At 40.5% G+C, this 24,201-nt stretch overlaps 1 protein-coding gene across 1 annotated transcript in view; it reads right to left on the reverse strand.

Annotated features, from left to right (window-relative positions):
* Positions 1 to 9,531: 9,531 nt before the first annotated feature.
* The window catches only part of kdrl (kinase insert domain receptor like), a 41,722-nt gene continuing 27,052 nt past the window's right edge, over positions 9,532 to 24,201 (reverse strand). Inside the window, exons 23-30 of the mRNA XM_041047961.1 lie at positions 23,930 to 24,052; positions 23,492 to 23,603; positions 21,198 to 21,297; positions 18,460 to 18,565; positions 16,747 to 16,871; positions 15,731 to 15,809; positions 14,567 to 14,670; positions 9,532 to 11,799 (exon numbers count right to left, since the gene is read on the reverse strand). Of these exons, the coding sequence (XP_040903895.1) occupies positions 11,601 to 11,799; positions 14,567 to 14,670; positions 15,731 to 15,809; positions 16,747 to 16,871; positions 18,460 to 18,565; positions 21,198 to 21,297; positions 23,492 to 23,603; positions 23,930 to 24,052 (948 nt within the window). The 3' untranslated portion in view covers positions 9,532 to 11,600. The remainder of the gene's footprint in view (positions 11,800 to 14,566; positions 14,671 to 15,730; positions 15,810 to 16,746; positions 16,872 to 18,459; positions 18,566 to 21,197; positions 21,298 to 23,491; positions 23,604 to 23,929; positions 24,053 to 24,201) is intronic.

A 24,201-nucleotide genomic window follows, 5' to 3' on the forward strand; every position in this document is an offset into this window, starting at 1 on the left:
ATTTAGAGCAACAGTTTAATTCAGTTGATGAAACAACAAATTTACTGAGCATACAAAATGTCGGGTATATTTAAGAAAAAATTTTAATTTAAATGAACTTTTTTTTTTGAAAATCACGAACTCAGAATTTGAGTAATCTTTGTAATCTTGTGTGTCTGAATCATCAGGAGCACACACCACTTCTCATTGTCGTATTTTATCTGTCATGTCTTAATATTCTCCTGAATAATTCGGCAGGTGTCAGACGGCTTATTTAGCAGAGCTGTCTAATTGGTTTGTCTAAAAGTCCAATGCAAAGTCATAAACATGCTGATGGTGTGTCTCTGAAGCATCTGTTTATTGACCACAAAATATTTATGAGACAAAGTAATGGAGTTGGCCTTTGACAGTCCACGGCCAGCCACGTCTCTGAGCTGTACACAGTTTTGTGTCAGTCAGCTCTCTCTGTTTATAGATCATGTTAAGTATCAAGCATAGTTTTTTGTTGTTGTTTTTTTTGTGTGGCCACAACAGAGGCTTTACACTGTGGTGTAGTTTTTATAAGATGTCACAATCACTGATATCTCTTTCAGAAAAGCATAAGCTGTTGCCTTTCCTCTCGAAGGAATCTGCATGATTGTGTGTCTTAAAGCAGTTTCTCTTCGGGATGATGTACACTAGGAATTCTGTTCATAAAGATTTCTTGCACATGTCAGATCAGGCCTTTTACCTTTAACAGCTGACTTATTAAACCAACTCTGTAGGAATTCCATAGTTTTCACATGGATTTTACTTCCTGATTGTAAAACTACATTTGAAGGCTAAAGTAGTTCTCTTTTATAACAGTTCCCAGTTTGTTCTCATCCTCTTTAGAGCTGATAACATCACTGCACTGTATTTGTACTGAGATCCTGTTAACATCCTCAGCCTGTGGGCTGGTGATTCACACTCACTGCTGCCCTCATGTGGTTTTCTACAGAAACTGCAACTGCAGCAATTAAACTGGTGACTTGAAATCTGGGACCACACACCAGAAGATTTACCTCAAGAGGGCAGCCTCTACCTACAAACAGCATTAAATGATGCGCACCAAGTTACACACCACAGTCAGAGTATTTCAACATGTATCACACAAGCTAATAGTTTCCAGATGGCAATAAGTTACTGTAATAATCCCATAAACTATCAGGACTATGATATTTACTCTGGTAGTTATTTTAAAATTTCATTAGGCAACAATGAGTTGAACATATCTTGAGTCCTGTCATTGGGAAAAATATTTATATACGTTTTCTCCTCAGAACCTCCCATTGAACTTAGTATAAATAAACAGAGCATTAAAATGAAAGGGAAATCACATGAGCTATGTTATTGATGACAAGATAGCACTTTAAATTCAGCTTTTTTAATAAAGGGTTTGTAACACCTTATAATTACATGAACATATAAGGACATTTTAGTTGCTATTGTATAGTATTTATCAAAGACATGCAGTAGAGACACTACACACTTATTTCTGCTTACAACTACATTGCAGTGTCATAAACTATTTATTAAACATGTATGAGGGGCTGATCATTATAAAGCACGTGCTACCAACAATGATTACAGAAATGTGTTAAGAAGAGAAAAATCCCATGTATACTTCTTGTTGCTTCAAACTGGATGATACTTCCTGTTCATACTTTGTTTGTGATACAGGTCGACCTGTAGTTATTTTTTCTTTTTTGGTACATTCACCTCCTCATGTTGTTCTCCTCTGTCTCTGATTTCAAACTTTGTTTTTCAGATGGTCCTTGCAACACCCTTATGAGTAACATCTGAAGAGGAAGCTCGAGGAGAAAATATTTTATGTAACTCTGTACTTGAAGAAACGACATGTCATCAGGTGACTCTTATGACAGGACTGACTCTTCCAGTGTTCTTTTGTATTACATGTCACATCCGTCAGATGAATTTTTGATAATATGAATGCAGGGTGTATGCAGATGTGATTCAGAAAACGTGCTTATGCATCATCGCGTCTCCTGGAAGAGCAGCTGCGGTCTGACAGAATCTCTACAGTCTGATATTCAGCAAGAACAGACTTGTTCAGATTAAATTGAGCAAAGTGTTACAGGAACAAAACACAAACTGCATTTCAAGATCTTCCCCTCAAATCATACCTGAGGCTTAACAGTAACCCTGAAAGCAAGGTCATGTTGGCTTTGTCACATTTCATTTTGGATTCACTGTTAAGGTCTCTAGTGAAAGGTTCAATTCATGCACATTCTGCTCTCTTGGCTCTGTTTCTGGCAAACCTGCTTCCTTTAAAAGTCTTTTTTGTGTGGCCTGTAAAATATATTCTGTAAATCAGATTCATCAGTTCTTTGTAAACCAGCTGATTAAATAATGGTAATACAAAATGTTGGTGCAGTTTTATTGTTTATTTTATTATCAGTGTTTTAAAGTGAGGTGTGAGATGCCTTTGGCTGAGGTGCAGTGCAGCTAGCTCATGCCCTCGATGAAGGAGCTGCGTGTGTTATCTCACTAGATGGCGCAATTGAGTTAGTATAGGTACGTTGATAAATGGATGGATAGTGCTGAAGTGCATCATGTGTGAAGTCAGCTGTGTTTTTATTCTTCCTCTGAATCCGTGATATTGCACAGATGTACAGCTGAATGTACGGAAGCCTATACATCACATTGCAAAAGACTGACAAGGTGACTGTGATACTGTCCATGGTGTTCTGGAGGGTCATGCTGGGTTCTCTGGCTCAGCCCCCTCTACACTGTCATACCAATCTGACATTAAAACTTTAGACAAATTGCATAAGACCTGAAAAAGCACAATCCTAGAGTTGTGTTACAACAATGCATCAGACAGAAATCACAAGTTAGTTATTCTTGTTCTCTGGTCTCTGCAGGATCCGGTCCCAGGTGTCTGATTGAGCTTTTCCACCACAGTGTTAATCTGTCAAAGTTTTTTTTTTTTTTTTTTCTTGTGAGTCTGATCTTGTATTTTCTTGCTTTCTGGAACTTTTGTTATCTGATTGTTGTCTGATTGTTTTGGGAGAGTCACACATTCACTGAGAGTAATCAGAGTTATGTTTCAACATGTTTAAAATTAGACTACTGTAAGGATTGCATTTGCATATTGTGTTCCAAGATAATGAAGTGAAGTGCACCCAGTTTCTTACTTTGGGTGTTAACAAATGTGCAACACAGACAGAACTTTGCAAATAAAATGACAGAGATACTTAAATTCTTTCCTTTAAATGAACATGTAATAAATCAGTGACAGTCGGTGGTGAAGCAGCTCAAGAATTCTGTTTGTTGCATAACTTCACGAAGTGGCTGCGGTCACTTCATGTTAGTGAAGTGGCCGCAGCGCTCTGCAGGCAAGGAGGTAAAACAGGACCATCTGCTGCTATTTTTAGAGAAACTGCCTGCGCGGCTGACACACAGGCACCGATCTTTAGTTTGTCGTCTGTAATGTAAAACACATGTAAAGCAGGACCCTGCGAGCACAAGTCATGTTTGCGTATTTTGAGTACTTTCTTCAGAACATTACAGAAATAGATGGCAAGATTGTAAAAAATGTTTGTGTTTACGAGTCGTCTTTGCTTTGCTTGAGACCGAACATTTTTTGGCACCCTGGGGGGGGGGTCTGAGGTATTCTGGCACTTTGAGGGGGAAAGTGTGGGAACTGAACATCATCATGTGAAGACCCAACATAGGAAGTTCACTTTTTAGTTTTATTTAAAACCCATATAGGCTCAGGCTATTACAATGCTGTGCCTTAAAAATGTTAACAGAAAAGAGACCTTAAAAACAAACTACCTACTGCTCGACACAGCAAGAAACCGAATCCCCAAAAAACAAAACAATCTGGGATTTCCTATGCTTTCATTAATGATGTATGATTATGCCACTGCAATTTGGATGTAGATCAGACGAGGCCAGCGTGCCAGCCACCGCACATTTGTAAACTGCTGGTGGCAGCAAACGCGAGGTTCTGATGTCCCACATTTGGACTCATCAAATGGTTTTTGGTTCACCAAAAGTGGCCACAGAGCAGCAGGGTGGCTGCCAGGAGCCCTGCAGCGACTGAACCAGGCAGAAATTTCACAGAAAGGCATTAACACAAAAACATGCATCTGAGCTCCAAAATAACCCCACCACGTTCACATTAATTACACCACTGTGGTTGCAGCATTTTTCCCAGGCCCTCCTGGTGTATGAGCACTCTATACACCCCTTACCCCCCACCAGAGAGGTAAACAATGGGGGCAAGTGGGTGAGCTGGTTTCACTGCACTTTTGCCTTTGAATGGGCATTGATGAATCTGAAGGCTCCCGAGGGTGCAGGGCTGACATAGTTTTGTTGCCGTTCTCTGGAAACTATTTAAAGTCAAGAAAATTCACTATCAGACGCACGTATACTCTCATGTTATCCCTGAACTGTGTGGAAGCAGAAGATGATCAGAAGCCCTGAGTTTATCTGATGTGAGTCTGATTTCTGTCCATCATCAGTAAACAAACAGGGAATGACAGGAGGAGAACACATGCTATGAATAAAGTAAATAATTCTCTATTTTCCTCCACTGGTATGCCAGCCTGTCAAGTCCAAATTCAGACCGACAATACGAGCTTTCTGATGTTTTCATAGAAAGTGTTTTTAAGAGATCCAATAAACTATTTCAGCTTTGTTTGATTGTTCTTTCTAATGCACAACACATGATTCGGTCCAGCAGAATAAACAAAAAGATGCTTTTTAATTTCCTGAAGTGAGTTTAAAGTTCTTGAAACCTCAGCAACATGACACAGATGGTGTCCACTGGTGGAGTCACCTGATCTGTCTTAAGTTTGTTTGGCTCTTGACGTCAATACCATGTTCCAGCTTTTAACCACACCACAGGGATGGCTCAGTGGATGGAAACTTAAGTCTGTCTGTCTGTCCACAGCTTTTGCTCAGACTGAAACATCTCAATAAATGCTGGATGGACTGATGTGAAATTTTGTGCAGACATTCTTGAAACTTGGTGATGCCACGACTTTTCCTCTAGCACCACCATGACATTGACAGTTTGTGTCGGTTATTCTACGGGCCAGCCGGGTTCAGCCGGCCGAGAACCCGCCCACTTAGCTCGGACCAATATGTAATATTTACCGGCTCCACTATCCACTTACAGTTACAGCAGCAGCCGCTTACTGACGGAGCTGCTCTGTCCATGCAATGTCGGACTTTTTAAACAGACAAATGAGACGAAATAAAATTGTAGCCTAGTATTCCCGCAATAAACGGACTCTGAGAGCACAGAACACACCGCAACAGCGTTCCTAACATTAGCTGCTCCGGTCCTCTATCTGTATCAGCAGCGACCATAAATCGGCAATTAAGTCATAAGCCAGCGGCAAAATATGCTAATACATGCTAATTAGTGCAAACATCCAGGTAAAATAGTGAGAAATTTACTTACCGATAAAACTGCAACACAGACTCCTTCGACGGTCGGTTAGTACAGTCCACACTACAACAAGCCATATTGTCACAAAAACCTATCCGAACATTGGCAAACAAACACGGACACAGCAGCCCCTGTCAACTGCTGGGGGTAGCCGGAGGCCTCTGGATGTAGCCGCCTAGCCCAGCCGATGCTTTAGCAAAGAGCTAACTGCCAGTGCCTGTCTATGGGACTGTCACTCAACGTAACCACGCCATAGAGTTCACGGAGGTGAAAACTATCAATAGAGACAAAAACAAAAAAATGTACCAGGCTGTAAATATGTGTTTTTGTAGGCTGTAAATTTGGCTATTTAACATAGGGGTCATTGGGGAATTGCTCACTTCTGGAGCGAGCCCCCAGCGGCAGCCGAGGAACCGCAGCTTTTTGAACGCGGAAGTGAACCTCACTGCTGAAACCTACAACTCCCCCCATGACCAGGTACAGCGAAACCTGAGCTGGAGCAGTCCATTTGGTTAAATAGGGGGATTCAAGGAGGGAAGAGACCAAGTCTGGTAAAGTGGGAGGGGTGTTTTGTCTCTCTTTTTTTGCCAGGGCTGAGCTGTTGAAGTACTTTATTTAAAAAGGTAAATGTGTTTTTAAAGTTAGTTTAAGTGAGTTTCAGTTTGATAATTGGTTATTTGATATTGTAGTTCTTGTAGATGTTTTGGAAGAGATAACTGAGATAAGATCATAGTTGAAGCAGAGTTGATTCTTTTGTTGTGTATTACTTTCTTTAATTTTGGGAAGTGAGTTTGTTTCCCCCTTTTGATGTTTTTCTTCCTTTTTTAGCCAAATATTCACCATTTGTACTGCAAAATTTTAGATTAAAAAAAAAAATTATTATTCTTTTATTTTGTCAAATAAACGAATTATTTGGATTGCTCCAGTCTGCCACAAGTCATTGTTTGTGTACCAGGCTTCTCAGCCTCCCTCAGGATGATTCGATACTACTTTGGTTTATAACCAAATAACTGTGTCAAAAAACTTCTGTGCTCTAATCTAAGATGGCAGACATGGTAAGCATTAGCGCCAGTGTAGAGCAGATCCACAGTCAGAACCAGACCCAGGACACTGCAGTGTACATGGCCTGCATCTTAACCACATTTGCTGCTGGACAATCAGAGTAATGTTTTCCTCACTGTGGCTGTGTAAAAAAGATTTTATGAACAAAAAACAAAGCTTGTAGATACAGCACCTTCATAATCTCAGACATTCACATTACTACTACAAATGAGAACACATTAACCTGCTGCTGATCTGTTGTTTGTTTTTTCCCCTTGCCCTTTGAACCACAGCAATGTTAGAGCCCATCATAGCAGTCTTTATTTATCTGTACGTGGTAGGTGGACCAAAGCTAGGTGTTTTAAGGGGGACAGTATCCGGCTCATTGTTCTGCATTTAGGTGAGAGGCGCGGATGTGGCATACCCACCATTCACCTTCTTGGGCAGGGGTCTGGGAACAGCATTGTGAGGCTGTTAACGTGGGGAGGGAGGGAACCTTTGTACTGTTTGGCCAATGGCCTCAGATCAGTGTATGATAGGATTTCAAGCTGTACATATTCAGTTGAATTCCGGATGTTTTTTCACATAGTTTCAGAGGCTCCCTGAATCCATTAACACCTCTTTTTCAGTGACTAATGGAGTGTTTTGCAGCTCTGTTTGCTTTGGGAAGGGGCTGGGGGGGGGGGGGGGGGGGGTTCATAAATGCAATTGTTAAATGAGGGAAATAAAAGTGTCTATGGCACTTGATATTAACTGGATGTTTATGAATATTATACCTTCTCCGACTGTAAAAAGTTTGTGCTTCAGCAACTATAAGCCCTGACTGACAGAGCAGATCTTTGAGGAGGGGATACTCTTCCTGTGGTACCTCTCTTTTTTCCTGTTAAAGTTTTTTTTTTCTTATCTGAATCTAGGGTCTAAGGACAGAGGGTGTCAAAGCCAACTTTGTTCTTCATAATTAACAATTTTACTAAAGTCTTATAGGAGTCTAGATAGAGTCAACGCCCTTTACGGTATTTTACACATTCCATCTTGACTCATGTCCTGCTCTTGGCTCTGCCAGTTTATTCTCTCACATGTTTTATTGGTAATGCTCCCAATCTCAGAACAATGATGAGAAGTTATCTAGGTCATGGAACTGTAAGTCACCACAACAGTGCATGCATGTTTTACACACATTTACATGTATCATAATTTGTACAAATAACTTGTACATCACTCTACATGTCTTCACACAATCTGTTTTTACTCCTGAATAGTTTGGAACACCCCCCAGCCTCAGTGGACAGAGGAAGAACACCAGCTCTCAACTGTGCAAATAAACATCTTTTGCTTCTAGACAGGCCAGATATAATAGATTCAGGGCCAAACTTTTGTTTAACATGCACACAGACACTTTTTCTTCAAAATTGTATAAAGATAGTATATATTTTTGCAACTTCTTCTTCATGTGCCTTATCATTGCCAACATTACTGGTGCTGCATGGGCTGCAGTGTCATCTTTGATGTCCAGGACACTGAATTGGTATTTTATAAAGATCCATATTTATCTTTAATCTTAATTACTTAATCTTTTGAGAAAGTCTCTGCATAGCTCAGCTCAGGGACAGGGTTGCTCCCAGCTCCCACACTCAGGAAAGGATCAGGGCATGCTTCATACTTTGGCCAGTATGGAAAAATACTGTGTGTAGGTGTAGATACACAAGCCACTTTGTTACAGAAAGAAAAAAACAACATGACAGTGAAGAAATACCCTCCCCCTCCAACATCCTTCCCTTGTTTGTTTATATGTCATTTTCTGGAAATAGTCCACTTCAGAGGTTGTTGATATGTGTTTAGGTGTAATGTTGGGTGCTCACCTCACAGGAAACATAGTAAACACTTTGTAGACAAGCGGAGACAGTCGAGGGACCAACCTGTCCTGTGGCATGCAGTCCTCTCGGACACACCCAGTGCCGATAACCACGGGGCACTGATCTCCCATAGGAAGTCCTGTGCGTGGCGTCCCCCGGTCGCGACCAGGATGATTAAAAGTTCCTTCCTTTCCCAATTGGAGGGGCATTGTCCCGGTGAACAGACATGCTGCCGACACCGTGTCCTGGCGAGGAAGTGAGTCTCACACTGTCCAAGGAGCAGCGGAGGGGCCAAACACTGATGGCACAGTCCAATCTAAACACACCCTTTCTTTAAGGTTTGAGAATTAACATGGGAATAATCAAGCTGCATTTGAATCTGTGAATCAACAGGGTCAGAGTTAAATTTAGTCTGAAATCTCCGCTCATACTTCCTTGTGTAGTGGTTCCCAGCATGGGGCTTGGCACCCTCTGAGGGGTTGTAGGAGAAATTTGAGGGGTCATGAGATGATGTACAGAAAATGAAGGGGAAAAAACCCAACACATTTCTGCAACACAAATTCTTTTAGGGATTTCCCACTTTTCTTTACTTTTTGTTGTGTACTACTAAAATCTTTTACCACTTAAAGCCTGTAGTAAGGGAGTATACAGTAGACAATGGTCTTCTTTAACATTGTTTTACTTGGTCACAAGCAGGAAAGGTTGGGGGTCATTGGTTTGTGTTTCAGTTCACTGACCAAGTATTTTCAAGGATTTTATTTTATCGGAGACAGTTTTGTAGAAGCATATTTTGAGTTTTCTTTGCAGGCTGAAGAATATCAGGAAAAGGATGTGCGCAAGACTCCTGGCTTGATTAAAAAACACAAATGATGTTTTTGTCTGATTGAGTGAAGCCATGAAAACAAATTCTTTCTCAGCAAAATGAATGCTTAAGCACGAAAAATGTGCACACTTCTGTCAGGTTTTGAGCTGAATTGTAGTTTTGTAGCAAATCATTTTTGATTAAACTGAGCAAAAATGTGAACGACAAATGTGAACCTCATGGTGTCGCTAGAGGAGAGGTCAGGGGATCATCAAGGTCACTGGGATTTATCATGAGCACCTGTTCAAAACTCTTAGAGCCACGCTGCAGTGTGGTGCCCGTAAAAACAAATACGTTTTCCTCATCGAATAATTTCAAGCAATTATGAGTCGAGACTTCAAGCAATGTATAAATATATAGATCTTTATTCATTTATTTACTTCATATGCTCAGTTAACAGTGTTGGGGAACATTACTTTCATTAAAACTAACTTGTTACACTAAATGAACAAAACAGAAAAGGCTTGGAGGACGGTTTGAGCTGCTGCAGGAATTATTATTCATGGTGATGTATAAAGAAATGCAATAAAATCTAAATACTAATAATTTCTCTTTGCATTCAGGTTGAAATATTTGATTGTTATTACGATAGCAGTAACTAAAATAATAAAACCAAGCTCGTAATTTAAGACAGGAGCATAAGAGGGGAACATGGTGATGCTAGGATGGCAAGAAATAAAACATTGCATTAAAACATTAATTTCATATTACGTACTAGAGTTAAATAAAAATGCAATATTAAATCAGAAATCTTTGTAACATGTGACCCTCAACACTGTTTCATAATAATATACCTTTAGAATACAAAAATTATACTTGATATAAAGTATCAGTGCATAATCACTTCTTCTCCACATAAAAAAAAAATTGGTCCACAAATAAAATATCACTTGGGGTTAAAAAAAAATACCCATTTTATACTGTAGTTTACTCACTGACAAATACTGCTTTCTTTAGCCATCAATAAGCACAAGCTAGTCGCATTTCTACAGGGTGTGTGCACAATAACGTGGGCATGGATGAAGGTTTGGTCCACAGTGTGTTCAGTGCATCCTGTATCACAAATAAACTGATCGAAAGGCTGTTGAAACAAGGTCAACGAAATAATATAACAGTGAACCAGAGGTGACTGGTGCTACCTTCACACACACATGTAGAGTTTTTGTAGCCTGCCCTGCAAGCTTTACTAATACTTGGCACAAGACAAAGGATATGAGTGAATACAGCAGCACAAACAGCATTTAAGTGTGGAATCAAACAGTGGAATATTATACGTTGATATGAGGGAGACTGAGCGGGAGAATCCTTTGGTTAACTTTTAAATCAGACTTTTAACTTTCAAATCTAAGTGAACACAAGTGACAGTATTTACAATCTAAATAAATACACAATGTATTTCACTAGTGCTTTTTGAATAAACCGTTTCTATGGAGTCTTGGTCTAATCTTATGTTGCCAGCTCAATTTGTACACAAGAAAATAAACAAATCTGGTTTCATTTTCACTTTCTTTTTAGTTTGACTGAACAAAAAAAAAATGATTCTTCAATCAGGAGGAATCTGAATATACAGTAACTATTTGCTGTAATGTTAAATCTGAAGCAGTCTGGTCTCTCAGCTTTTACCCTGTTTCCTCCATTGAGCTGTGATTTTCCATAACCTGGAGAGCTTAAAAATCATCCACTACATGACAGAGCACACCTCTCCTCTGTCACTCTGGGTCAACCTGAGTTAATTGAGCTGATAGTTTTATGGAAAAACAGGAGCAATGACACCTAATAAGAGACTTTTCATAGTTTATATAGTTTCATAGTTTTATTTCATCTGCTTTGAGCAAAACTGATCTTTAGTCAGCCTTCCCATGGAAATAAAGTTGCTACGCTGCAAAAAGAGCTTTTCTTTATCTTTACTGACAAATTATTTTCCAGTTTTAAATTTTCAAAAATAGTCTCAGTATAAACTTGAAAAGCCTCAGTTATCCACTCTCCTATCTTTTCTGGATGTTATTCTTTCCCTATAAAAGGTCAAAGTTTGTACAGATGTGTGGTAAATTTGGAATCGCGGTGGTTTGTTTTCACAGTAGATGAGCGAAATACCTGAGCCTGTTTTCAGCTGTTTGACATATCACAGTGAATGTGGAACGGACCAGCAGCATTAACGTCAGCCTACGTCTGAAAACTGGAGAGGAATCAACAGTCTACAGGTTTTTCTTTTGTTGCACAGCAGTGCCCTGGAAGTTGGTAGATTCATGAGTCATTTCAGAGCGTCCTTTCTAAACACTTTGAGAGGGAATCTCATGGGTTTTCCTCTCAAACGTAGTAGCTACAGGACAGTCCAGAGATAAGAGTCAAAACAGAGGAGAACAAAGCGAAGGCCTTGAGGCTGCCAAGTCAGATTCTCCAGGGAAAGAGCCGGAGGTTACACAGGTGGGGTGGAGTAGCGCACCACGTAGTTGTAGTCAGGCGGTGGGCTGTGACACTCCAGGCCATCATCCAGAGCTGAATCGTCCAGGAGTGAGTCTTCCAGGCTGAAGTCCAGAGAGGGAACTGTGGTGGGGTACTTCTCCTTCTCTGTGTCACACAGCACAGACTCTTTACTCTTACTCACTGCCTTCATCCTGAAAATGCAAACAGATACAACATAAATATAACCTTTTCAGGTCTGTAAACATAAAAACACACAAACAGTTTGTCCTCGTGCTTAAAAACAATCTAAAAATACAAAATAATTTGTCACTACAATTTGATTTGGAGTGATGCTTTTCATTATTCATTCAGAGCACAGCAAAACAAAAATGCCTTCATCTATTATGATCAAATATCCATTAGAGTTAATTAGCTGATTAACCTTAGTCAGTCTACAGAAGATTCTTCAGCAACTATTTTAAAGTCAAATAATCATTTTCTAAGTCTTTTTTTTTTCATTATCAGATTTTTATTTTCATTATTTCACATCACAGTAGTGGTGAGATGATGGGCCTGAGCTAAGGAGAAGAAACAAAAATAAAAATGGAAGATAAAACAAAGAGCGGAACAAACCAAACTAAAAACCAGATCAACAAATTAATGAATATACACCATTTATGAAATGTTATTGACAAAAACTTAAGCGTTTAGTCAAAAAAAATGAAGAGATTCATCTCTAATGGAAATAAGAGTTAGTTGGAGCACTAACAGCCAGCTTCTCTTGACTTTCCTGTCCACGAAGACAGAGATACAGCCAAGTAAGTGGATAAGGGACGAATCATCAGGCTTGTACAGTAAACAAACAATGGTGCAGCGTGACGGGATGATCAGCAGGCTTTTTATATTATTGCAGCATCTTTGGAATGATTCTGATGAAATAAGTTTTTATTGACTGGTTCAGTCGGTGTGGGGTACACAACCAGCTGTGCTCTTTAACTTACTGTGAATAAAATCAAGCTTTTTTTTTCCTGAAAAGTTTGTTTTCTTCAAAAACAAACTTGACACGACCACTCCCACAAAAGAGGACTGCTTGATATTTTTGATTTAATAAGTGCCCCTTGTGAAGCAGTACAATCAGACAACCCTTTCCTCATTCATGTATGATGCAATCAATCATCCTGAGCCTTTCTGCTTCATTTGATGCTCAGAATATGAGTAATTGCCTCTTATTGTCTTTGGACGTTGCTAAGGGTTTCCAGAGCTTCTCTCTTGAGGCCAAAGGGTCAGAGCCCAGCGGGGGGAAGTGATACTGCTGTACTGGAATGCTGTTCTGATGAACAAAACTACCTGGTAAACTAGGCATCACAAATAATGAACAATAGTACAGCATTGTCTTGCCAATGCCAAGCACGAGGTGGGGGGTGCGATGGGTAACTGAGCATAAGGAAATAAAATGAGTCATGTTTACCCTGAGCTGAAACAAACTGTAAATGAATTGTTTAAATTATTTTTAAGCCAAAATGCCCCCAACTTCCCAATGGTCCCAACTTCTTGCTACATCCTTCCTGGGGCAACGTCCTTGGCAATAATGTTCAATCACCGCTGACTTAAAGTTGTGGGCAAGAGTGGTGAAGGCAGAGGGGGCAACAGGTGGACTTAAGCTGCACAAAAGATTCACAGTGCTATAGCTAACAGGGGAGGCCCTTGTAAATCCTCCTAAGTTCAAAGGTGGCAGTGATTGAGCCGTTGCCCAGCAAGGAAGTCCTGCCCTGAAAATATACATCATTCTCTGCATGCCTGGGTTGATTCTTTCTGCCACACTGAGACCCTGATGACACAAGCATATCTTCGTAACCTCCACTTCACGTTTTGAGATCCAAAAGACAGTAAGTGTGGGTGTTTGTGGAAGTGAGGTTTTCAAAGGATCGCGCACTTTTTAAATGAGCAGAGATTTTGGAAACATGAAGATTTGCTTTAGGACACTTTACTGATGCCCCTCCTTTTAAAGTGGAAGCCATAATACTTTGAAGGAGAATTAATAGTTGCAACTGTGCAGGGAACCGCAGAATAATACCACAGAGCTTAAAGTGTAATTACTGAGTACAAGGGTTTGACCCCGTAAGTTAACCCAGCCGCTGAGGCGCTGTAAAGTCAATATGTAAACCTTAAAACACCTACAGAGACCATAATGTGAAAGAGATTTAAATAAATTCGATTCAGATTTGACTATATCCAGAAATAACACCCAAAGTGAAAACATATTGTCTCAGTGTTTTGTTTTGTTTTTTCTTTTCTGACAGTTTTATGTACCTGCTCTTGCAGAATCCACATCTTAAAGCCATCACATGCTCCACAGGATTTTGGAGTATTTACTGTCTGTCTACGTCACTCTTTTGAGATTATGTGTGTTTGTTCCCTAGCATTGGATTACAGAAAACAGCCATGACTCATAGGGTAAATCAGTCTGGGAGGTATCTTATTCAGGGCTTTTTTGGTGAAAACAAAGAGGTTTTAGTGTGCACTCTTAAAACAGCCAAACCTCAAGTGACGGAGCGATTCTGCTTTTGTGCTCAGTCCTTGAATTTGTCACCTTCAAGCCTTTTCCCTCCCACTTCTCCTTTGTGCAGCTGTCCCTCACGCATGGCTTCTTCAGACAAAAGGGAAAACTAGCTGCTGCCTTTTTTTTGTTTTTTTTTAAAGAAAGAAGAAACCTGTGTGTGTGTGTGTGTGTGTGTGTGTGTGTGTGTGTGTGTGTGTGTGTGTGTGTGTGTGTGTGTGTGTGTGTGTGTGTGTGTGTCTGTGTGTGTGTCTGTGTCTGTGTGTGTGTGCTTATGTGTGTGTGTGTTGTATGATGCTTGTATCGTCTACATTCCAGCACACTGGGGAGGTTTCCAAGCAGGTAGTTTACAGACTATTCCAGTGTATTTGTTTGTGTTGTGTTGATTTGTGAAGGACTGCTGTGTGGTGCAATGAACGTACGCTAGAGCCATGATGCTCAGAGGTCGACCTGCCAACGATTCGAGACGCTTCAGTGTCTTCATGTTGTCAGACGAGAGGCCCATCCCGCTGTCTGAGTGGCCACCCTGATGATGATGATGCAAAGACAGAGAGACAGTGGATAATTCAAACATCAGATGAACAAATAACAGATTTCTGAATGTAAGTAAGTGAGTGAGTGCACGTTATCTTTATAGAAGCTTTCAGAACCAGAGACACAAAGTGCTTCACAGGTGCACATAAAATACAACAGCAGTAACACAAAAAGAATTGAAAGAATTTCACGGAATAGGGAGTTTTTAAAAGATTGGTTATGTGGTATGAACCTTAACCATTCGTCAGGACGCCCCTTCAAAGCTGAAATGTGGAACAGACTCAGCTGATCTGATAAAAAGGTAAAAGCAGGATCCCTCTCTGTCTTCAGCCTGGACTGGGGAACTTTTACCAACATTTGGCTGTCAGGCCTCAGAGGTTAAAAGATCAGAAACATAAGGAAAAGCCAAACCCCTGAGGGCTTTAAAAGTAATAAACAAAATCTTGAATTCAAGAAGTAGTCAATATAATTCATCTCAAACTGTGAAGGTATGTTTTCTGTGTCCATTATTTGTGAGACACCTTGCTGCTGCATTCTGCATCACCAACTTTGGTAAATTTCAATTGTCAGAAATATGATAAGGCTCAGTTTCCAGAATGTCAGTTTTATGAGGATTCAGTTGCAGAGGGTTAAAGGGCCGTCCAGCCTTTGACGGCGACAAGGCAGGAGTGCAGGTTATCCTGATTATTAAAGATTTCAACACAACACACACTTGAGTGCCTTTGATATAACAATGGTAGGACACAGTGTTGAAGTAACTAATAAACACAGCCAAGAGGTAGCAGACACAAAGTGAAAGTATTAAGCCCTTTGGGACACGATGTGCCATGACAGCTGGGGAAGAAAGGAAGTTATCAACAGCAACTTTCAACACTTTGATAGATAGGACTGAAACCAATTTCAAGCAATTTAACAATTCACTCTAAATCAAAAGTTATTTTATACATATAAATGTCAAATTCCTGTTACCTAACTAATTTCTTGGTTAAGGGAAAAGTTGAAGTGCATATTGCGTGTCTGTTTATTGTGTAGTGTCACGCTGAATAACTCACCCCATGGTTCTCATTTGTCCCGTCCTCCATGGTAACCTCGTCGAAAGTTTTCACACTAGCAGGACGGATCTTGATGTTCCTGGCAAAAAAAATATTTCCTGGGTAAGTGTCCAAAGTGCTATAAAATAGTTCTGTTTCTGTTCAGAGAATCATTTGATCACACTGGAGCAAAAAGTTCAGCAACGAAACCGCAGGAACTTAATCACTTAGATCAACAATGTGTAGCATCTGTGACATTGCACTTTGAAAACACACCTTGTTTACTTTGCATTTCAACACTCAGAGGCTAAAACGACTGCTTAATTTAGCTTAAGGGGTAAATGTCATTGCTGCTTTTCAACACCTCTTCAATAAACACACTTGAACGACTTGTGAAAACCCAAGACTTTAACAAATATTATTTTAAGTGGACATAAATCTTGAAGCTGACTTTATGGTTTTGGGGGAAATTCCTCACAAGGGCCACAATAATGAAAACTCTCTGATCACTGAATCCGTGTGTATATTTCTTATCATGTGCCAATCAGGTCTCTCATTGTCCTCAGGTCAGACCTAAATGTTCTCCTTGCAGAGTTTAGTCTGAGTGTTACAGGAACAATAATTGTTTTGAGTATTTTTCAGTGCAAAGCGGGAAGAGAATTTAGGTATTTCCTTTGCAAAACAGACTCAGCGCTGTTTGCGTTTAACAGTCTGAGGATAAATTTACATGTCTTTTGGAGAAGGTGATTTATTTTAAATTTAAATGCCTTGAACTCTGTTTTAGATTTAAGCCAACAAGACTGAGAGTCTACAGGCACATCACCAGCTTTTTGGTTCTGTACTTCAGAACAGCAGCGCTTTGAGATAAATGTTATCAGCATGATAACAGGCCCACAATTACAAATTACAATTTTAAGCTGCTGATCAAGAACTAGTTAAAGTTTAAGTTAAAGGATCGGCAAAGTCTCTTGAAGTTTATGAGAGTTTCAGGTGTCTATTATGTAAACTAGATAATCAACAAGGATCCATGTTCTCACCATGTGCTCCCTGAGTCGCAGCGGGAGGTGGGTCGTTTGGGTGTCTCCTCTGACGGCACTGTAGTGGACTGGTCTCCCACCTTAGCCAGCAGGGCTGTGTTGATGGGTATGTAGTGCTTCCCCTCCTGAATAAATCACATAGAGACAGAACATCTAAGACAACAGCCTTATGTTAAACTGTAAGGAGACAAGCAGCTTAAGCAGGTTGATGCTGTGTGCAGGCTACACAAACACACACATTCACAGGTCAGCCAAAGAAAAAAAAAAAAAAAAAACAATGTTCATGAGGTTAGAGAAGCAGAGTCTGTGACCAGCCTTCATGCTCTGAAACATTAGCTTTATTAATGAGAGTCAAACTCCTCCACTGTTCCAACCTGAACTTTTTCTCATGAAGATAGCTTTTACAGGCTCATTTGTAATGCAACATGCTGTAGTGTTCATGCTATGTAAAGTGTGGCCTTGTCTTTGTCTCTTATTGCCTCACTGGACAATCTACAGTCCTGTGTGTACTCTGCAGTGGAAGAAAAGTATAATTCCTTTTCTTCCTCAGTCTGGACGAGAAGCCTGTTCTCTCCTGTAGCTGGAAGATGCCTCGTACATCCTGATGACTGAAAATGATCTGGTCTTGTTAAGGTTCTGGCCAATTTTCTATCATCAGGGATAGTTAATGCTAAGTGCCCCTCTTTCTTTACGTTCCATTCATCTACTTCTAACATTTTGTATTTCTTTCACCAAATGATGTTTTAAAATGTCAGTCCCTTGTTAAGTTACAGTGCACGGAGCCATAACTTATTCTGTTCTGTGTTTTCAAGGTTTTGCCTGATCTGAAACAGACATGCAGAAAAACTTACAAACCCTGTGTGCATTCATTAATTTGTAAAACTAGAATTACTGTCTCGTGATTGTATGCCTCCCACAAAAAGTTACAGTTTACATCCATGTCTGTCTAGACTCAATATATGTAGTGAAAAACCTGTTTTGTGGGGGAAACAGTGACCTTGACCTTTGACACCAAATTCTAATCCATTCATCATTGAATCCAAGTGGACGTTTATGCCAGAGGAAATTAGATAGAAATTAGCACGGTACACCACCATTTAACAAGAGTGGCCACATGTGTCCATGTGCTCAGAGCGAATGTGCTTGGATCCACACAGACAAGAAACATGCAGCAAAAGAAAATGACAATGATAATATAACACTCATGTTGCCTCATACTAAGAATTGCATTGTTTTTTGACGTGTTTTGAAATTTGCTTCCTCTAATGAAGCTGATAGTGCCATTTCAAAGGGAGCCAAGTGTTTGTGTTGAGTGTTATTTCCCCTCTCGGTTACTCTGAGCAGCCCCCTGGGCAAGACGCAGCTCTGAATCTTCTTTAGGCTGCAGGGCTCCGATGAGTGACTTTGCTTCCTGTCTGTGACTCATTCTCCAGACCTTGTAACTAATATTGCAAAATTTATTCTGTAAAGCCACAATCTGGTCAAGATCCCTTGAATATGTGGGGGATTCAACTTGAAACAAAATGTCTTTTGTCTCAGTAATTTGTTAGTTACTGAGAAAACATTTCCATCGCAAACTTTTAGTTTGGGTTCACACCAGAGCTCAACAGCTGCAAATAATAAACTCAATTTTTAGATGATGAATGTTGAACTCTAAAATGCCTCTATATAACTCTATAATGTAGTGTTCAAACAACACACACTGTATCATACCTGCTGCACACTGGCCTGAAGCAGGTCTCCCAGCCTTTCCACCAGCTCAGTGAAGGTAGGTCGCTCCTGTGGCTCCCCGTGCCAGCAGTCCAACATGGTCTGATATCTGCAAGCAGAGAATACACCACTGAGCAAATACTCCCATAAAAAACATATGCAAACCCTCAGCATACTGTATGGACACACATTTAACACCAACGCCAAGAACAACAAGCATCATATTTGTGCTGATGTGCTGTAAAGTGTGAAAATCGTTGTGTGATAACTTAGCACCTCTAAGAGGAATAACAGCTACCTCATGTTTGGTAACTTTTTGTTTGTTCATCTTCAATACACAAAACCCTACGCACTGAGTGAGCACATCTGGGCCACCTTTAAATTCTCTGTTTTCAGGTGATCCTGAGCCTCTCGGGTTGTATCTAATTTTCTCCTGGTCTTGGGTGTGAAGACAAGTGCGAGTACAGGTCCTGGCTCAGGTCTCTGACAAGCTGTCAGAATCTCTGCCCATGTGGGAGGACTCAGAGCCTTTATGTGAGTTTCCATTGCAGTGGTCTGTCTTATTTTGTGCAGGAATTTAGAAACATGGCTGCACGGCTACTGTTTAAGTTACGTTCACAGCATGTTACTGATCGGGATCGGTAGGTGATGGATCCCTATCCTGTTTCTGTCTCTCCCTACAGAAATCTTAAGTTTTATGTATTAAAACTATTTTTATTCCCGTTTAGCATCATATTCGCTCAGACAACTTGGAAAAGCAGATGGTCTGTTGCTGCTGCGTCGACCCCTCCCTCCTCTCCATCTGTGTTGGGCATGCAGGGCATCCAGACCTCTCTGCTCCTCTCAGTGTTGTCAGGCCCGGGTGAAAGAATCTGAGCGGCTGTGATTCTCACATTAATGAGAGTAGAGTATACTCGCCCAGGTGGTAGCCCTCCTAACGGTGACAGGATGTGGAGAGCATGATCACAGCCTTTATGCATATCATTCAGGGGGGGAAGTAGACACATTGTATGACTGCACAATTTAAACCACATTTCCTGCCTGGTTCGTAATGAGAATAAATAGCCGGCCCACGCATGTTTTGGGTCTTGGGGGAGTGTGGTGATTCTGAGGAGAGGGGGGGGGGGGGGTGTGAGAATCTGTAGAACTGGGCTACTTTGTCCGGTTGGGCAAGTGTGGTAGGATGGGAAGTGAGCATCCTATTTATTGTCCTCCTACTCTCTGAGCAGCATCCGCTAAATTCCTCTGCAATGCATCAGGGCAGGGGAACTTATTAACAAGCGGTAGACAACATTCCTGAGGAATCAGTGTAGCAGTGGGACCAATTAATTACTCAGTGCTGCCCAAAACCTCATGTGCTTTTTATCATTCACATATTACGGGTTTGGGGTCAGGGTCAAGGTGTCAAAACCTGGGTTTACAGACACGTATGATCAACTGCAGACCTCTCTAGGGGCTCAGCGGATACAACCCCACTGACTCGGAGTGCATTACAGTGCATCCCATTTAAACTGATATCAGCAGGTTTAATCTTGGTTTTAAATCAGAGGCAGCCCTCACAGTCTTAAGCATGCAAAATATATTATCTGGCCATTCTATTTTCATCAATAGGCTGCCTGAACCAAGATGGAAAGTACATACGATTCTTGGCACCGCTGGGTCTGTATCTACAGATCTTCTGCTCTGTACTGAAACCTACAGTCTGGATTAGATTTTGTATATCATTTCCAATCACCGTCTCCTTCACGAAGCTGATAAATTCATTCAGTTAGCTTTACTTGGCACAAGTTGCTTTAAAACTCAGGACCTTTTGTTACCACATCATTATTAAGCAGAAGTGCAGCATTATGCTTTCAAAACAAATAAGGTTTGTGAAGTTTGACTATATGAGTCATTTTAAATTAAAACCAGACAACGTATGCACATATGTTAGGGTGAGACTCAGTTACAGAACTCAGACTGCGATCGCTGGGCCTGGATATGAGCACATAGTACAAAAGAGCCAAAGTATTCTTATTACAAAAACGTTTACCAAGCTGCATCACTGACTGACAGCCCTGATACCAAAGAAGAGGACTCTCTGTTCTCCCACAGATATTTATGTCTAGCACCATCCACCAGGCCCTGTTTAAAAAAAAAAGTCTCCAGTCTGTGACTCTCCTCACTGGGGGAACTTGGACGTCAAACATTGCATTTAATTGTGCTGCTCAAAAAATGCTTCAGAGCTCTCAAGCTCACCACTGCTGAGCTTATCGGTAGCTAATGTTTCCTCCTGCAACATTTTAGAGCAAGGCTGCCCATGATTCTTATCAGGCGCCCCTGACCTGCTGATGCAACCATAAAGAAACAATGCCTCCTCTCAGCTGTATGTCGGCATGGGAGGGTTTTACTTGCTGCCTTTACTTTCTCTGCCTTTGTGAGGAGGACATACTGCCAGGGGTATGGAGCTGAGATAAACAAGACCTCTCTCACAGGTTTAAATGAAAAGATAGCTCAGTGGAATATGAGTCTTGTCTTCAATGATTAAACTACATCTGACATATTTTTGTTTTCTCGCAAAGTGCAAACAATTACATGTTGGCAATTCCAAATTTTCAAAGACAGATTTACAGGATAAGACAGAAAATCGAAGCCCCCAAAAAAAAAGTCAGTGCTCTGAAATACAGTCCACTCAGATGGACAGCATGCAGGCATAAATGTCATTTGTTGTTTACATAAGTATAATTAATAGGAATTCTCACATTTCAGAGGAAGCGTAATCTGGTGCCCTCATCCTTGTCCCTTCTTTCAGCCTGCAGCAAAATTCTTCGTCAATTTGCACACCGGGGTAGGGGGAGGCACCTGGGAGAGGAAAGAGGGCAAAGGGTTATTTGCCGCACATAAAAAAGGCAAAACACAATCCACCTGTATGACATGTATCATAACATGACTGTAAACATGGAAGTACTGTATGATATATATGGTGCTTTACTTGATTATGTGAGGGTGTATGAAATTAACACTGTAAAATCCAAACTGACTAATCCAGATGAATTAGAGTTAGAATTAGATGATAACCTGCAGGAAACACCGCAGTGAATATAAAACAATCTAAGAAACAATCCCCCTCACATTCTGCACAACATGGTGAGTGTGACCACTAAAGCATCCAAACCTAATACCCACCAATTTTCGATGTAAAATGTATTAGTACAAGTGATTTGTATTTAGAAATGATTGGATAATGTAACTTTGGTCCACTCATGATATTTAGTAAATGTGTCGTATTGTTATATTTGGACTGTTGAGTTGAGAATCTGTCAAATGCATTACTCATCAACGAGAAGGGAAACACTGCTGATTTTATTTACTTTTGAACTGTAATGTTGGTAATAAAATCTGAATTTTGAGCCAAACCCTACTTCACGCTTGGCTCCCTGTGAAAACATGCAGTCATTCACTGAACTAACGCGTATCCAATATCCAGTTTTGTTGATTTTGGAAAATACAGTCCCATTCTATGCGATCAACATCATTTCTTAATTCATTAAATAATAATAATAGTTATCACTTATGTTTTATGATCCATTTCATGATAATACAGACCTTTTACAATACGTGCACAGATAATGGTGTATATGTAGCATGACAAAGGCCATAGGGACCTGGTGCACTTTTTGGCACCAACTCTATACTAACAAGGTTCGGATATTTGAACCTGCTAAACGACACTGGCCTGACACCTTTGGTGCACAGAGCGATCTGGAAAACACACTCGAGTTATCCTGAAACGTTTGACCTTCAAACACGATCAGATTGCAACTCTTATTTCTCTTTCTCGGTCATTTTGTATCTTTGTGTCCTGACTTATTTTTCTGACGTCAGGCTAACACCACCCAGATGTGTAAGTGTTTCTTTAACGGAAACTGTGGTGAGAATGTATCAAGAGTGAAGAAGAGGAAGAAAGAAACCAAAAAAAAAAAAAAAGGTGTCATAATGACGTCAGTGTGCTTTGCATTTAAAAGAATATACAATTTGACACACTTTACTTTCAAATGTAGAGGGTGACGACACCGTATGGCGCTGATTCAAAAGCAGCACAGCAATACATCCAACTCTGGTTCTCTGCTTTTTTACGCTTCCTCTTATGTTTGCCCTGCTTCCCATGGAGACATTTCAACATACAATATTTCACGTTGAGTCTTGCTATAGAAACGTGTGTTGAGCTCTGTGCCATGGTGCATGGACCGACACACAATGCTGTCTTAAAGGCTGCAGTGGTTTCACAGCAGGGCCACACTTTTACACGTATCTGGCTGCTTGGTTACAGTGAGTTTGTGCTGCCAGCTGGGGATAAATGGATAGCTTAAATAGGAGGTGTTTTCTCGTTTTAATGTCCCATGTCTGTACTAAAAAAACACAGTCTAACTTCACTAATGCTTTTTGCACGAGTGGCATGAAAATAGTTTTCTCTGGCTGACAATGCAAGCCCAGGCCCTTTGTCCCAAAGGCACAATTACACAGTGGAAGTAGACAGTTATTACCCAGTGCATCTGGTGAGGCTGTTTAGCTGGGGGCACCGAGCAAGTCCGCCAAGCTTGAGCTCTCTTCTCACTGAACATCTCTGATAACAGAACCCAGTGTTTAACCGAGATGCCAGGCTTGATGCAGATGTGAGGATGTTAAGAATAAACCCAAACTACCAATAAATGTAAAGTGAATGTCAATATTTTCACTTCAGAAGAAAAATTATCCAGTACAGTACAGTATACCGTACTATGCTAGTTTCAACTTGGGCCTAATATTTGTGTTTGCAATACAGGTTGTGTTTTAAATGTTATAGCTGTTTATATATTAATAATTCTGCATTTTTGACTGATGCACCTACAGGTTTGATGCAGATAATTTGAGCTCTTTATAGCTGTTAGTTGCTGTTGTCTGCATGTCTGGATGTGTGAGTTTTACATAAAGCAAGTTTCCTTTGCTTCCTTGCATGTGTCCAGTATGTGTGTGAATTAGCGGTAGTGGTTTCGTAGCGCTGAGACATGACACTTACCGAGAGAGAAGATCTCCCACATGAGAACACCAAAAGACCAGACGTCACTCTGAGTTGTGTAGATCTTGTCAAAAATGGCCTCAGGTGCCATCCACTTGAGCGGCAGTCTAGCCTGTGCACAAGTATTGAGATAAGAAATCATTTACTGCCTTATCTCACCAGTGTAGAGCTCTCACTTATCAATACCACCACTAATCATACTGTCAAAATGGTTTAAACTGTCTGAGCAGGTGCTGCTTTTGATTCATCTAAACCTAATTTAGTCCCCAATTTCCAAGGACTGCTGAAATGATTCAGTCCTTATTTCTTCTGCCAGTTTAGTGGTATCTTTCTATTTTGCATGTTATCTATTGATGAAAATGCTTCTGAGCATTTTCTCTGCAAGATAAGAAATAACAGACAGCTGGAAACAGAGACCACTGACATTCATAAACTTACATCTCCTTTTCGCACATAATCCGGGTCTTTGTAGATGTCTCTGGCAAGTCCAAAATCACAAATCTTCACAACATTATTCTCAGAGAGCAGTATGTTTCGTGCAGCTAGATCCCGATGGATGCACTAATGAAAAAAGGAAGAAACAAAATCTTACTGTGTGAAATTTACATATATAAGTTCAGGTTTTCCGCATTTAAATGTAATTCACCAAGGTACTCTCCATGCTATAAAGCAAGGCTGCTTGCAGGAGCAACACATGGTCAAGTCATCAG

Source organism: Toxotes jaculatrix, chromosome 10 (assembly GCF_017976425.1).
Source record: "Toxotes jaculatrix isolate fToxJac2 chromosome 10, fToxJac2.pri, whole genome shotgun sequence".
NCBI classification, from domain to species: domain Eukaryota; kingdom Metazoa; phylum Chordata; class Actinopteri; family Toxotidae; genus Toxotes; species Toxotes jaculatrix.